Genomic DNA, 13,611 nt, shown 5'->3' with positions numbered 1-13,611 from the left:
TTCGTAGGAAGCTGTGGGACAGACAGGGAAGCTGAGGAACCAGGCGTGGTGCACCCTGGATGAGCAGGTGGCTGGCGGCTCTTCTGTGGGTACCAGGAGGCATCAGCATTGAGGGAGGGTCCCACTGCCTCATTTGGGCCACGTGCCCACCCTTGGCTTTGGAGGTTGGGGGCACATTATCACAAGTCTCTGAGCCGCCATGCAGGTTTCTTGCCGTTCTGGTGTGGGCCTGTGCCTTTTGACCCTCAGGGTCACCCACCTCCTCCCCTGAGTGGATGCTAGTCCGCCCTTGAGCAGCAGTCTGTCATCACTGCCCCTTCCCATCCTCAGAAGTCCAGCATCCTCACCCGCGCCGGCGAGCAGCGCCGGCGAAGCCAGTCCATGAAGTCCTACCCATCCAGTGAGCTGCGCAACATGTGCGATGAGCATGTGACCTCTGAGGAGCCAGGCGAGAAGGAGGATCTCCTGCAGCAGATGCTGGAGCGGAGGTGAGGGGGCCCGTCGCCCGGGGCCATCCCTGGGAGTGCGGGCGGGGCTTGGGGCTGTGGACGGGACGCGGTCCTGCTGAGGGTGTCCTAGGCAGCGTCTGGTTTTTGTATAACAGATACACCCCCTACCCCAACCTATACCCTGACCAGTCCCCGAGCGAAGACTGGACCATGGAGGAACGCTTCCGCCCGCTGACCTTCCACGGCCTGATCCTGCGCTCGCAGCTCGTCACCCTGCTCGTCCGAGGAGTCTGTTACTCTGAAAGCCAGTCGGTGAGTCTCCCTTCTTGTCCACACCAGGCCTCTGGAAAGCATGAGGGTGCTTGGAACCCAGTCCCCACACCTGCTGTTGAGCAGTGCGTGCAATCCCCGCTGCCCTATGCTGAGCGGGCTCAGAGTCCCTCCAGGGCCTTGCCCCTTAGTCTCTGCATCTGTTGTTAAGTGTCCTTCTAGCCAGTAGCCTTCTAATATAATTTCTACACTTTAATTTCTGCCATGTATGCACTTTGTTACATGTGTTATCCAAAGAAATGCCTTTGTTCTTGTTCATTTCCCTGTAGTCTTTTCTTTCCTTTGGTTTATGTGTGTTCAAAGTGGTCCATATAGTGACCTGCAACACACTTCACCCCTTCAGATGGAGCCTGAAAAACTCACACAGAGACCTAGTTCCCAAACTAATTTTCCTTTGGGTCTTGCCCGTGGGCAGCCAGCCTGAGGTCACCCATGGTCTGACTAGTCTGCAGAAGAGCAACTCACGTGGGCAGGACAGGAAGGGCCACGGATGGAGTGGCTCAGGCTTGGGGGTATGGCCTGTGGGAGGCCCAACCTCACTGGAATGGCCCAAGGGACGAGAGTTGGAGGAATGAAGCAGGCCAGACTATACAGGGCCTCGCCTGCAGACAGAAGCCACCAGTGCTGGCCTGAGGAAGCCCTGGGGGTCAGCGGTGGACAGCAAAGACCGTGGGCCAAGGGGAGGGAAGGGGAAGAAGATTGGGGAGGAGTGGTGACTGGCCTGAGAGCTGATGGTCTCGGTGCCCTGTGACGGTCAGCGGCCTTGAGAGCTGAGGGAAAGTCCAGAAGACTCAGGATGCAGGAATAGTGGTAAAGCTCCCTTGTGACTTTACTGGGCTGACTTTCCTGGGGCTGCCGTTTGCAGTCGCTGCAAACTGGGCAAAATCCCACAGGCAGGCCCCTCAGATGCTTCCAGCAACAGCAGTGTGTCCTTGCTTGGTTTTGAAGGCCCTGGGACAGAACGCCCGGTCGGCCGGGCTGTGCTTCCTCTGAAGGCTCCAGGAGAGGATTCTTGCCTTCCTCATTTGTGGTGGGTGCCCTCGGCCTGCCCTGGCTGGAGGCCCATCAATTGTGTCTGCGTCTTTGTTACCCGGCCCTCCCTCTGTGCCCTCGCCTCTTTTAGCAGGACACCAGTCCCTGGGTTTGGGGCCCACCCTCCTCCACGTGACCTCATTTTACCTTGACTACATCTGTAAAAGCCTCTTTTCCAAGAAGGCTACATTCACAGATTCTAGACATTAGAATGCAGACGAATCTTTTAGGGGACTCAAGTCGCTACAGCTACAGCTACTATTAGCACTTTTCTCACTGAAACTCTAGAATAGCTCACATCTGTTCTACAGATGAAAGGGACGTTCAGAGAAGTTAGGAGACCCGCCCAGGGGACACAGCTAGGGAATTGGCCGAGAAATGGCTTTGGAGCAGGAGGTCTCACTCCAGAGCACCTGTCCTGGCCCTGCGCTGCCCGCCTGGCTCTCAGACATTGAGGGAGGGTCCCCTAAACGTGGCTCCGCCGGCGGCCACATCCAGTGCAAAGGACAGTGTCTGGGTTGGGATTGCAGAGTGCCAGCCAGCCACGCCTCTCCTACGCCGAGATGGCCGAGGATTACCCGAGGTACCCCGACATCCACGACCTGGACCTGACCCTGCTGAACCCGCGCATGATTGTGGTGAGCAGGGCTTCCCTGGGGGCCGGGGCTGGGTGAGGAGGCTGAGGGCCCATCCCGCACGGCCTGCTCCTCGTCTGCGTGGCTAGAGTCACATCTTGGGCAGGCAGGACTGGCTGTGGGTCACCATGTTGTCTCCTCTGCAGGACGTCACCCCGTACATGAACCCCGCACCCTTCACTGTTTCGCCCAACACCCACGTCTCCCAAGTGTTCAACCTGTTCAGGACGATGGGCCTGCGGCATCTGCCAGTGGTAAATGCGGTGGGCGAGGTGAGTCAGAACCTGTGAGGCTGTGTCTCCTGGAGGGGAGCCTCTAAGCTCAGCGCTATAGGAGGAGCAGCAGAACCCCACAGGGGTGCCCCTCAAACTCAATCTGCTCTGCGCTCCCCCAGCAAAAGTGAGGGGCGGAGGGGTGGGCGGGAGAGAAGCAGCTTCCGAAACCTTCCCCTTTGGCCTCCTGGGTGTTTCCTACATGTGGTCTCCTGTGTGGCTGGCAGGTGGAGCCAGTGTCACACTGGTCTTCCTTTCTGTGGAACAGGAAAGCTTAGGCCTGGAGCTTCCCTGGGGCCTCAGTGGTAAAGGATCCATCGGCCAATGCAGGCAACGCGAGTTCAATCCCTGAGTCGTACAGATCCCCTGGAGAAGGAAATAGCATCCCACTCCAGTATTCTTGCCTGGAGAATTCCATGGACAGAGGAGCCTGGCAGGCTACAGCCCATGGACTCACAAAAGAGTGGGACACAGCTTAGCAACTAAACAACAAACCTCTCTATATCCTAAAATCTTTCTCTTCTCGTTGGACTTGGTGGTGCCTTCTTATGGGAAGGGGGTCAGTTCCCTACCTGTTACGGGAATTTATAACACTAAATGAGAGAATTTCAGGCAAACTACTCAAGAGAGTGTTAAAAGATAAACTACCTACCTAATTATTATTACAGATTTTTCCATTTTTTTCTTCTTAGAACTTCATTTTTTTTCTTACTACAGCAGTATTTGATTGTAGAAAAGTGTGAAACTATAGATTAAAAAAAAAAAAATCTCTATAGAGGCAGCCATGTTAATTTTTTAAAGTATCTCTTGTTTTTTCTTCTGCATCTAGGAGTAAGAGACTTTGTATGTCAAGTTTCAGTGAAAACGTTACCAGTGCCTGTACTGTTTCATATCTTAATTTTTCAATGAATCTATGGGAAATGACTTTCCATGGCAAAAAGTATTCCTTTAGGACATTTTAATGGCTCAAGAGCATTCTGTTGTACAGTTGCCTGGTCACTTACTCAGTTCTCTGTGGTGGGATATTTAGTTAAATTTCACTGTGAAAGTGAAAATGTGAGTGTGTTATTCACTCAGTCGTGTCCAGCTCTTTGTGACCCCATGGACTGTAGCCTGCCAGGCTCCTCTGTCCATGGGATTTCCCAGGCAAGAATACGGGAGTGGATTGCCATTTCCTTCTCCAGGGGATCTTCCCAACCCGGGGCTCACACGCAGGTCTCCTGCCCCGTGTCTCCAGCATTGCAGGCAGATTTTTTTTTTTACAGTCACTGTAATGGTCACCTTTCTGAGGCTTTCAGTCAGTGCCCCCTAGCTGCCTTGCAGGAAATGACGCTTCTCCAAAATGAGGGCTACCCAGCAGAACCCCGATAGCATACATGCCCTTACATGTGTTTAGTGGCTGGAGGTGGAATCGTGTTCCTTGGAACACAGCTGTGCTGACAGTTTTGGGACACCCACCCCAGTGAGACATGAGTCGCTGCAGTGACTGTGGAACCCCCTGGTTTTCTGGACTCTCCTGCTCTGCTGAGCTGCTTTTGCTGGTTTAGGGAGGAGGGTGAGTTCCCTACACAAAGCAGTTCTCTGGATACCAGCTGGGTGTCCTCAACTCAGTTCAGTCCTGACACTGTCTACCTGGGGATGGTGTCATGTCCCTTGGGTTAAGGGCTCAGCCCCAAAGACGGTTCACCGTACCCCTCCCCCACCTCAGTTCTCAATCGAAAGTCTGGGTTGTCACCTGTGCTCCTGACTGACTGGCTATAAATAGAAGGTTCCCATGACCCGCTGCTCACAGAATTCAGAGCAACAGTTACTCATATTCTTTCATTAATGTCTTTCTTCATTCAGTCATTTGTTTACTCATTTGTTCATTATTTATTGACTTATTGGCTGTGCTGGGTCTGTTGCTGCACAGGCTTTTCTCTGTTTGTGGTGAGTGGGGGGCTACTCTCTAGTTGTGGTGCATGGGCTTCTCATTACAGTGGCTTCTCTTGTGCAGAATACAGGCTCTAGGCAGGTGGGATTCAGTGGTTGCAGCTTCTGGGCTCTAAAGCACATGTTCAGTGGTAGTGGTCACAGCCTTAGCTGATCCATGGCCTGTGGGATCTTCCCAGACCAGGGGTTGAACCCGTGTCTCCTGCACTGGCAGGCAGATTCTTTACCACGGAGCCACCAGGGAAGCACCCCCTCATATTCTTTTATAGTAGATTGTAGTCCATAACCTGGAATGGGCAGATGGAAGAGATACACAGGGCAGGGGATGGGGGAAGGGGAGGCTGAGCTCTGCCTCCTCTCTGGCAGGCTGGGCACCCTGCTATCACCTCACGGGTTCACCAGCCTGGACGCTCTCCAAACCCTGTGGTTCAGGTTTAATAGAAGCTTCATGTCACAGGTGTGGTTGATTACATCTATGGCCGTTGGTGATGGATTCAGCATTTCCCACCGCCCCCCACCCCCACCCCACCGGGTAGGTAGGGCTGACAGCTCCAATCCCTTAGTCATACACTTAGTTCCCTGGGAAACCAGCCTCCATCCTTAAAGGCTTCCCAGAAGTGATGACATTAGCATAAACTCAGCTGTGGTTGAAAGGGGCTTGTTATGAATAACAAGACACCCTTATTATTCACCACTTAGGAAGTGCTGAGAGTTTTAAGAGCTGTGTGCCAGAAACTAGGCTGATGACCAAATATATTTTTCTTACTATAAATCCAATATCACAGTGACTCAGGTAGTTCTGAATGGTGAAGCCGGCTGGGTGTGGTGGCTGTGAAGCTACAGACGGTGAGCTCTGCTTAAGAAGACCTTAGTGTCCAGATCCAGCTGGCCCAGCTCAAATCTCTGCGACTGAATTTGTCCCATTGGCTTCCAGCTTGCGATCCCGAGCTTTCTCTGTATCTCATTTCCATCTAGAAATGAGGTGCCCTTCGAAACAAGCGTCCTGATCGTGTTGTCGGGTCTGCCCTGGTCCTTCCGAGACCTGATTCTGGCCCTGCTGCCTGAGACAGGCCGGGCAAGCTCTGTTCACTCCTGTCAGTCAGTTGTCTTCCCAGTGGGTTTCACTCTGCAGGTGACTTGGGTCTTTTCTTCCTGGTCCTAGATCGTGGGGGTCATCACACGACACAACCTGACGCACGAGTTTCTGCAGGCCCGGCTGCGGCAGCACTACCAGACCCTCTGACAGCGGGCTCAGGCTCAGCCTCACAGCCGCGTGCCGGCTGCCCTCTCCGGAAGCCGCCTTGGAGGGCAGCAGCTCGGGCTCCGCCACCACGGCTGGCCAGACTGTTCCCGGGCATGGAAGATCCCCAGTCACCCACTCGCTTGGAAAGCCTACAGTCATCGAACACTTTGCCGTCAGAGATCCTGGGGGTGGTATGGGACCATCAGAGCCTGGATTTGTCTCACTGCTCAGCAAGTATCTTCCTGTTTTCTGCTTCCTGCGTTTCTCCATCCAGTGCCGACATAGGCCCCAGCCCCTGTCCCTGCTAGCACCAGGACCAGAGGAGAGTCAGGCCTTGCCCGCTGGAGGGTGACCCTCAGAGCAGGTGTCCCGCCTCCTCTTTGCCACTTTCCTAGGGAAGCCAGCTGTTGCCTTAAAGCATCATGGGAGGGGCTTTGGCCAAGGCAAACACGGGTTGGGGGAGATATGCCAGTTGCGGAACTCAGTGAATGAGGAATTGGGCCCTGAGAAAACCACCCATGTTTCAGAGAGCACCCCCCTCCAACTCATTGAGACTCAAGTTGACACCTTCACTAGTTCATTTTAAGGGAAGTTCTTCTGGGTGTGAGGTGGGGCCCCTGTGGTGTGAACCTCCTTGGAACCACCAGCTCCAGAAGCACAAAGCGTTTAAATCCTGCTCGTGGTCCCTGAACTTTATGATAAAGCTGATGACAGGGTCAGATTTCCACCTGTCCCAGCTTTGAGCATTTCGGCTTTCTCTCTAATTTCCTGATTACCCATGGTCTCCTTGTGCTATGTTTTCACCCCGGTCCTTCTCCTCTCCATCAGATTACTAAAATTCCTCAAGTTCTACCTGCCTTTTCGTGGTGAAGCAGCCACAGCCCAGAGGACCTTGCATCACCCCTAAAAGCAGGGCTCCCTTAGATAAAACTGCTTCACTTGACCCTGGGGAACAGTGCCATTATTCATAAGACGGGAGGGAGTGAATCCTGAACCAGGAATGTGGGCGGGTCCGTGATGTGGCTGAGAAAGCCCGAGTGTGACCGCACAGCAGGTGTTCATTCGAGGAAGAGGGTGTCTGCCCTTCATAAGCATCTCACACTCGCCTGCTGCCGGCCGTCCCCACCCTCCTGAGGGGCTCAGCAGCGGCAACCTCAGGAAGGGTTAATGGGTAGTGGGAGGTGCTTCCTGCCAGCTCACACCCCAAGGTTTTAGCGTCAGACATAGGAAGCCTCCCTCTCTGTTTCTGTGACTCAGTTTCCCTCTCGGCTGTTTGGTCATCTCTGAACAGGCACCCAGAATGAGCATCTGTGTGTCAGGCATTTGCACTTACTTTCCTCTTTGTTCTCTCTACATTCAGCAGCATGTTTTTTTCTTTTTTAAATTGGAAGACAATTGCTTTATAATGTTGTATTGATCTCTGCTGTATAACAGCTTGAATCAGTCATAATTATATACATATACACACAGCCCCCTCTCTGGAGCCTCCCTCCCTCCCATCCCTTTAGACAGCCCCACAGCAAATGTGCTTGAAGACTCAAGATGGCATCTGTTTGCATTTAGTTAGTTGTTCCCGTTTTTTTTTTTTTTTTTTCTTTAATCATGGAAGTTGCCAGAGGGCATTAGTGCCAGGCCACAGCAAGGCTTTTCTCTCCCCTGAGCCTCCCAGCTTTGTTGCCAAGACTGCTGTTCAGCCTGGGGATGAGTACCCGCCCTGCTTTGCCAGCTCTGGTCTTGTGCTCCACGCACTCTAGGGAACAACACCCGCACCCAGGGGCTGTTTCCACATCGTCCCCAGTGACTAGGGCCCCTCTGTTCTTCCCTTTTTCTCATCTCTTTGATCAACATGACTTTGATATATAAATTTTTTGACTCCCTTGGGTGCACTTGACTTATGAAACACAGATGAACATTCCAGTAAGTAATTGAGGAACTCACCAGGAACAAAAGAGCAAGCCCTCCTAAGTGTGATGGTGTTCAGCCAGCTGCCACTGTTCTCAGGCAGCATCCGGAACTGGAACCTGCTCCCCTCTTGCTGCCTTTCTCCCCTTCCTGAAATTGTCAGGACTGAGGTCCTCCCACCTTCAGGGGGCAGGGTCATACAGCTGTCTGGGAGGCTGCCCTGGGTGAGTGTTGCTGGAATTTATCCTTCCCGCACACCATGTTGTGTTTAAGTCACCTGATATTTTGTTCCCATCGGTGCAGCCCAGAGATAGACGGCAGAATGCAGACACCTCCCTCCCCCTGAACAGATGCATCAGACCCAAACCCAGCCCCTCTGGAATGGCACGTCATTGTCCTCTCCTGGCGTCTGCCCTTTCCAGACAAGCCCAAAGACTAGCACAGCTCCACTTGTAACACAATTAACTGTCAGCCTCATTCCTTTGATTTCTGTTAGTTAGAAACCTGCATTTCAACATCTTGCCTGTTTGTAGCACGGTCACCTCCCAGGGATGTGGCCTCGATAGATTCTCAGGGGCCAAGCTTGGGATTGGCTAGAGGTGGTGTCATGTTCCCCAGCTGAGGTGTCAGGGGAGGGAGCAAGTCCCACCCCACTGTGGGACCTTTGTGCTCTGAGAAATAACTGCTCATGACCACAGAGGATGAGATGTTTAGATAGCATCACCAACTCAGTGGACATGCATCTGAGCAAACTCTGGGAGATAGTGAAGGACAGGGAAGCCTGGTGTGCTGCAGTCCATGGCGGTGTAAAGAGTCAGACACAACTCAGCAACTGAACGATAAAAACAGCTACGTTTCATTAACAGTTCCTGGCTGGGATGGACACTTGCTTGCTTGACCCAGCTGACCATATGACATTTCTCATGCAAAGTCACGCACTGACATGGCCCTCGGGGATGAAAAAGCCTGCAGGAAGGCCAGCAGCACCCTGGCGGCCCCACAGCAGTGATGTGCAGTATTACGCCACAGCTTGTGGACCTTGATCATCTCATCAGTAGCAGCTTCCTTCTTCTCTTTGCACTGTTTATACAGTAACGTTAGCTAATTCTATGGTGTATATAAATTGTATTTTTTTTTTAATTTGTAAAGTTCTATTTTTATTTGAACTCTTGAAACTTGGAGGTTCTCATTGTAACCGTAATGTGTCAGAATAAAACGTCTCCATCCATCTCCATCATCCTTTTGTCTCCACAGTGCCCTTTTTTTAGCGTGGTGAGGACTTGTTTTCCTTTCATTCCTCCCCCTCTCTAACATGTACAGATTGCAAAGGTAGAGAGGGGTGTGTAGCCTCAGGTCTCCTGTAGCTCTCCCAGCAGGACTCTTCATCCTCAGGGGGCCACTTGGCACCTTAATGTAAGAATCACTTAGTCCTACAGATCTCAGCAAAAACCACAGCAGTAGCCCTGCTCTGTCCCCCCTTCAGATCAACACTGCCGGGCTTGTTCACAGGTCCTTTCCACCTATAATATCGCCTGTCCTCACAGGCACTCCCTCACAGAACAGCTGGTGAATCCATTCAGTTCCTGCCAGTGCTTCATTTAGGATACAGCCCTGTGGGCAGATTCCCCCAGTGTCCAACCAGAAGAAATGGACCCGGTGCTGGGCCTAAGGACTTTCAGACCTTGGTGCCAGCCTCCATCACTGCCACCTCTCAGGGCTTTTGGGTCACATTGTGTTTTGCCTGAAATGTGATTTCTTGGTCTCTGGGTGATCTGCTTTGAGTTGCTGTCCCCCAGTGGCAGAAACACTGGCTGGGCTTTCCTGGTGGCTCAGATAGTAAAGAATCTGCCAGCGGTGCAGGAGACCTGGGTTCAACCCCTGGGTTGGGATGATCGATCCCTGGAGGATGGCATGGCAGCCCACTCCAGTATTCTTGCCTGGAGAATCCCATGAGCAGAGGAGTCTGGCGGGCTACAATCCATGGGGTCGCAAAGTTGGCCAGGACTGAGCGACTAAGCACAGTGGCAGAAGCAGCCTCAGCCTACTCAGGCCCCTCCATGCATCCTCCCTCAGCTGTCACCCCTTCACCCATCCCTGCTTCAACCTGTCCCTCCCGCAATTCATCACCCCTTCCACCCATTCCCCAGTGTCCTCTAGGTTCCAGGGGCGTCTCATGTATTTGGCACGTTCAGTCAATCCCATCCATGAGAACCTGCTGTGTCACTGTGACACCTTGACAGTGAGCCCAGCTCCCCCCCCTCCTCCCCTGCCAGCAGCCCCTGCTCCCCCAGTGCCAGACCTCAGGAGCCAGACGCTTCCTTTCTCTCCACCCTCCTGGTCCTTGTTAGTCCTCTGTTCTTAGTTTTCCACCCTCTGCATTCAAAATCCACGCAAAGAACATCTCTTTTAGAAGCAGTTACCTTAGAGTTCTTTCCCTACCTCCCTGCCTAACCATCAATTCTCTGCTGGCCTCCCCCTCACTCTACATGGAGCATATTACTACTTTACTTCCTCTTCTCTCAGTTTCTGTACAATCTGACCAACTATATGTAGGGTGCCTGCTGTGCCACATGCTGCAGGGCCTGCTGAAGGGGCATTTACCTCCAGGAGCTTGCAGATCAGGGACACAGACCCAGTTGCATACCCAGGCATGTTGTGGTGACTGGTAATAGTTATAAAATGCTGCCAGTGAAGAGCTTGATCTGTCCTGGGCATGTGGTATCCTGGAAGGCTTCAGGGAAGAAGTAGCATTCTTAATGAGCTTAAGAAATGAGTAAAATGTTTGGGAGAGGTGGGGAGCTCTGGATTAAGGGCATCTACGTGGAAGGAACAGCATGAATAAAGGCATGGGGAAGTGAAGGTGTAGGGGTGTTGGAGGAATGTCATAAAATCTGACACGGCGAGTGTGGTGTCAGGGGTAATGGGTGGGAGGTGGCTCAGAGCCCTGCTCCCTGGTGCAGGTAAACCAGGGCAACACCCATTTCAGAAGCAGATACAAAGAAACTACCTCTTCAGCAGCTCCCACCTCAGTAAAACATGCAAGTCCAAACACCTTGAACATGAATTTGGGAAAACCAGTGGCTAATTTTTAAATTTGGTGCCCCAAAGATGCATGAAGTTGAAGTATGTCAGCACAGCAAACATTCCTTTCTTCATTTTGCTCAGCTTTTAAGCCCAAATATTCTGCCTATTCTTCAAAGAACTGCTGAAGAAGAACGAAAGTGCAATTCACTCAGCTGCCACACTTAACTCTCAAAAGGTGTCAGAGAAGAGTTAGTGTCCTGATTTCGTATATGCCCCTCTAAAAAAAGGATAACTGTAACCAAATAATACTGTGTGTACAAAAGTGTCATACTGAGGACAGTCTACCTTAGATGTGACCAGGAAAAAAACCCAAATGTTTATAAGTTTTCTTTTCAATACCTAAGTGCTCTGAATGTGAGCAAGTCTGAGTAAAGATAAAGGCCTTTTTGGTCTCCTAGGGCTTTTTCAGAATCCGTGGTGAGGCTGCAGTGTGAGTGAGAGCAAGTAGAGAGCTGCAGTTTGAGCCCCTACCCGCCAAACACACACACACTTGGAGGGAGAAATGAAAGGAAGCTGAAGCCCAAAGCCACACACCACCAAGGATGAACATGATGTGAACTACGGATGTTGGATGATTATGATGTGTCAGTGTAGGTTCATCGATGGTAACAAGTGTCGCTCTCTGGTGGGGATGTTGGTTATGGAAGAGGATGTGAACGAGGGGTGGACAGGGGTATGTACGGAGACTCGGTAGCCCTGCTCCCTGTTACAGGTAAACCAGGGCAACACCCATTTCAGAAGCAGATACAAAGAAACTACCTCTTCAGTGGCTCAATTTTGCTGTGAACCTAAAACTGCTCCCCCAAACAAGTTAATTCCTTTAAAAAAAGAATGAAAAAGGAACTGAGAATTCTTCTCTCCAACAAAAGGTAAAATGACAAGGAGTATCAGGCTGAACTCCCTTCCGGAAATGAAAGAAATCACACCAACCTGAGCCTACTGCTTCTGTCCATGGTGCTGAAGTTTATTCATTTTCAAACTGATGTTGGTAACAGGTGATTAAAACTTAACACATGGGTGGGAGAGGTGGAGAAGCCACAGTTAAATCACTTTGTCTACATTTAGCATAAAATGTGAGAAATGTTGACAAGAAGCTGATGCTTGAATGCTCGTCACAGCTCAACTTGATGGCAACCAGATGCGACAAAGTTGAGTGAGAGACCCCAGGGGATTCTCTTGAAGACTGCCCGGGGCCTGGCCTGCCTTTTCCTCCCTGGCCATTATCTTCGATACTACAAGAGAGCAGAGACATGTTTGGTTTGGTGACCTGACTCCACTGGAAAAGCCAGCTTCATCAGACTGTGCTCCCTTCCCACCAGCCTCCACTCCAGCCTGATGACCCTCTGACTTCTATAAACTGGTAAACAAATTGCCCATTAGGAACTAGTAAAGTCAGTCCTGCTCAATTTCAATCCTTTGGGATCTGATGATTCTGCAAAGGACACAAACTACCAATCAGCAAAGCACAGGTTATTTGGCCCCATGAACAATTTAAGTCCCCAGTGCTCGTGGCAGTAAAGTCTTTTTTTCTTAGCATTCTCTCAGCAAACTGTAGCTGAGGTTGGTATCATTGTCCTGAGACTCAGAGCACACCCTCCTCCCTGCCAAGTTGGGGCAGAAATTTCAAAGGGGTTGCTTCTATGCTGTCCCTTTCCTACTGAAGGCATTCCCTGGCGATGTTCTTTCACAAGGCTTGAACTTCAATGAAGCCACAATTTCCTTCCTCCCCATCCCATTTCCATTCTCAGGTCCTCTTACCCGGAAGCTGTTGCAGCCCAATCCACTCTGGGCTCCAATCCTGTCCATCCTTCCCCCGAAGCAGCTGGACCTCCGCAGGCTCCGAGGGGCAGTGAGCAGTGCCCTCAGCTTGCTCTTCAGGAGGGCAGATCTATCGGAGGATTCCCAGGGGCCCCGCCCGAGTACGCCCCCCTCTCTCTGGGCTGGGTTGACCTCCCCCATCCAGGGAGGCATCTCTGAAAGGGGGCTGAGAGGGGCCCCAGCTTCTTCATTCTGCTCACTTAGTACTTGTGAGGGCACAGCCTCATCTTCTAAAGGCATCTTGTCCTCCAAACGGTCCAGCAAATTCTTTACAAAAGGAAAACAGGGAAAGGGAGAGGTCTCGCTGCCTGGCACAATGTCACAACCCCCCTCACCCCAGACCATGCCGCTTCCCTGGCCCTACCTTGAAATCCATCAGGTCTGCATTGGACACAGAGCCATACACGGGATTTGCTCCTGTTTGCCCTGGGAGCTGAAATGCCAGAAAGAGGAGGAAGCTCACGGTGATGGCGGAGGAGCCCATGCTGGCCTCGGTCAAGGAATGGTCGGTCTGGTGCTTGCTGCCTCCTCCCTGTCCTCTTTGGCCTTTTGCTGTTGGCCTTTGTCCGTCTCTGTCTCCCAGCTGCCCTGAGCCTCCTCTTTTTATAGCCCCCTGGCTCTCTGGGAGCTCGTCCGGGAGAGGGACGGAACCCTCCCCATTCTGTCACTTGCAGTGATAAAGCAGCTGAGTGAGGAAGCAGCAGAAGATGCCCTTTTAAAGTTATCAGTCCAGCCTGCTTGTCACAGCCCCTCTGCCTTGAGCAGCCCCGACAACCCCCAGGACCCTCAGCTGCAGGAGCCACATTCTTGTTGATTTGCCTCAAGAGGTTCCCACTTCAAAGGTGTGAGAAGAGCAAAAAAGAGTCCTTGGTTATCTCACAACGATGCCTCCGGCTTCTTTCTCCTCGGCAACG

At 51.9% G+C, this 13,611-nt stretch overlaps 2 protein-coding genes across 5 annotated transcripts in view; one reads left to right on the top strand and one right to left on the bottom strand.

The window, feature by feature from the left end:
• CLCN6 (chloride channel, voltage-sensitive 6) overlaps positions 1 to 9,032 on the top strand; it is a 33,867-nt gene extending 24,835 nt beyond the window's left edge. For 3 of the 4 annotated variants that reach the window (XM_010849864.1, XM_010849865.1, XM_010849867.1), the window contains 5 exons: positions 331 to 488; positions 605 to 761; positions 2,342 to 2,449; positions 2,593 to 2,718; positions 5,813 to 9,032. In XM_010849864.1, the coding sequence (XP_010848166.1) occupies positions 331 to 488; positions 605 to 761; positions 2,342 to 2,449; positions 2,593 to 2,718; positions 5,813 to 5,893 (630 nt within the window). In that variant the 3' untranslated portion in view covers positions 5,894 to 9,032. Of the gene's footprint in view, positions 1 to 330; positions 489 to 604; positions 778 to 2,341; positions 2,450 to 2,592; positions 2,719 to 5,812 lie in introns of those variants that run through there. The other variant, XM_010849866.1, reaches the window with a different exon arrangement.
• Positions 9,033 to 11,818: 2,786 nt separating this feature from the next.
• Positions 11,819 to 13,269, bottom strand: NPPA (natriuretic peptide A). The gene is made up of 3 exons (XM_010849863.1): positions 13,062 to 13,269; positions 12,638 to 12,964; positions 11,819 to 12,111 (listed from the first exon to the last, which is right to left on the bottom strand). Exons 1-3 carry the CDS (start codon positions 13,179 to 13,181, stop codon positions 12,100 to 12,102), a joined length of 459 nt encoding a protein of 152 aa, XP_010848165.1. The 5' UTR covers positions 13,182 to 13,269; the 3' UTR covers positions 11,819 to 12,099.
• Positions 13,270 to 13,611: the final 342 nt, after the last annotated feature.

Source organism: Bison bison, unplaced genomic scaffold (genome assembly GCF_000754665.1).
Source record: "Bison bison bison isolate TAMUID 2011002044 unplaced genomic scaffold, Bison_UMD1.0 scf7180017864289, whole genome shotgun sequence".
In the NCBI taxonomy this organism is placed as follows: Eukaryota; Metazoa; Chordata; class Mammalia; order Artiodactyla; family Bovidae; genus Bison; species Bison bison.
This window is presented reverse-complemented; position numbering and strand designations above follow the sequence as displayed.

Coding starts and splice junctions, on each gene's coding strand:
- NPPA (XM_010849863.1), bottom strand. CDS start 13,181: ATGGGCTCCTCCGCCATCACCGTGAGCTTCCTCCTCTTTCTGGCATTT. Junction 12,965..13,061: donor CAGACCTGATGGATTTCAAG/GTAGGGCCAGGG, acceptor CCTTTTGTAAAG/AATTTGCTGGACCGTTTGGA.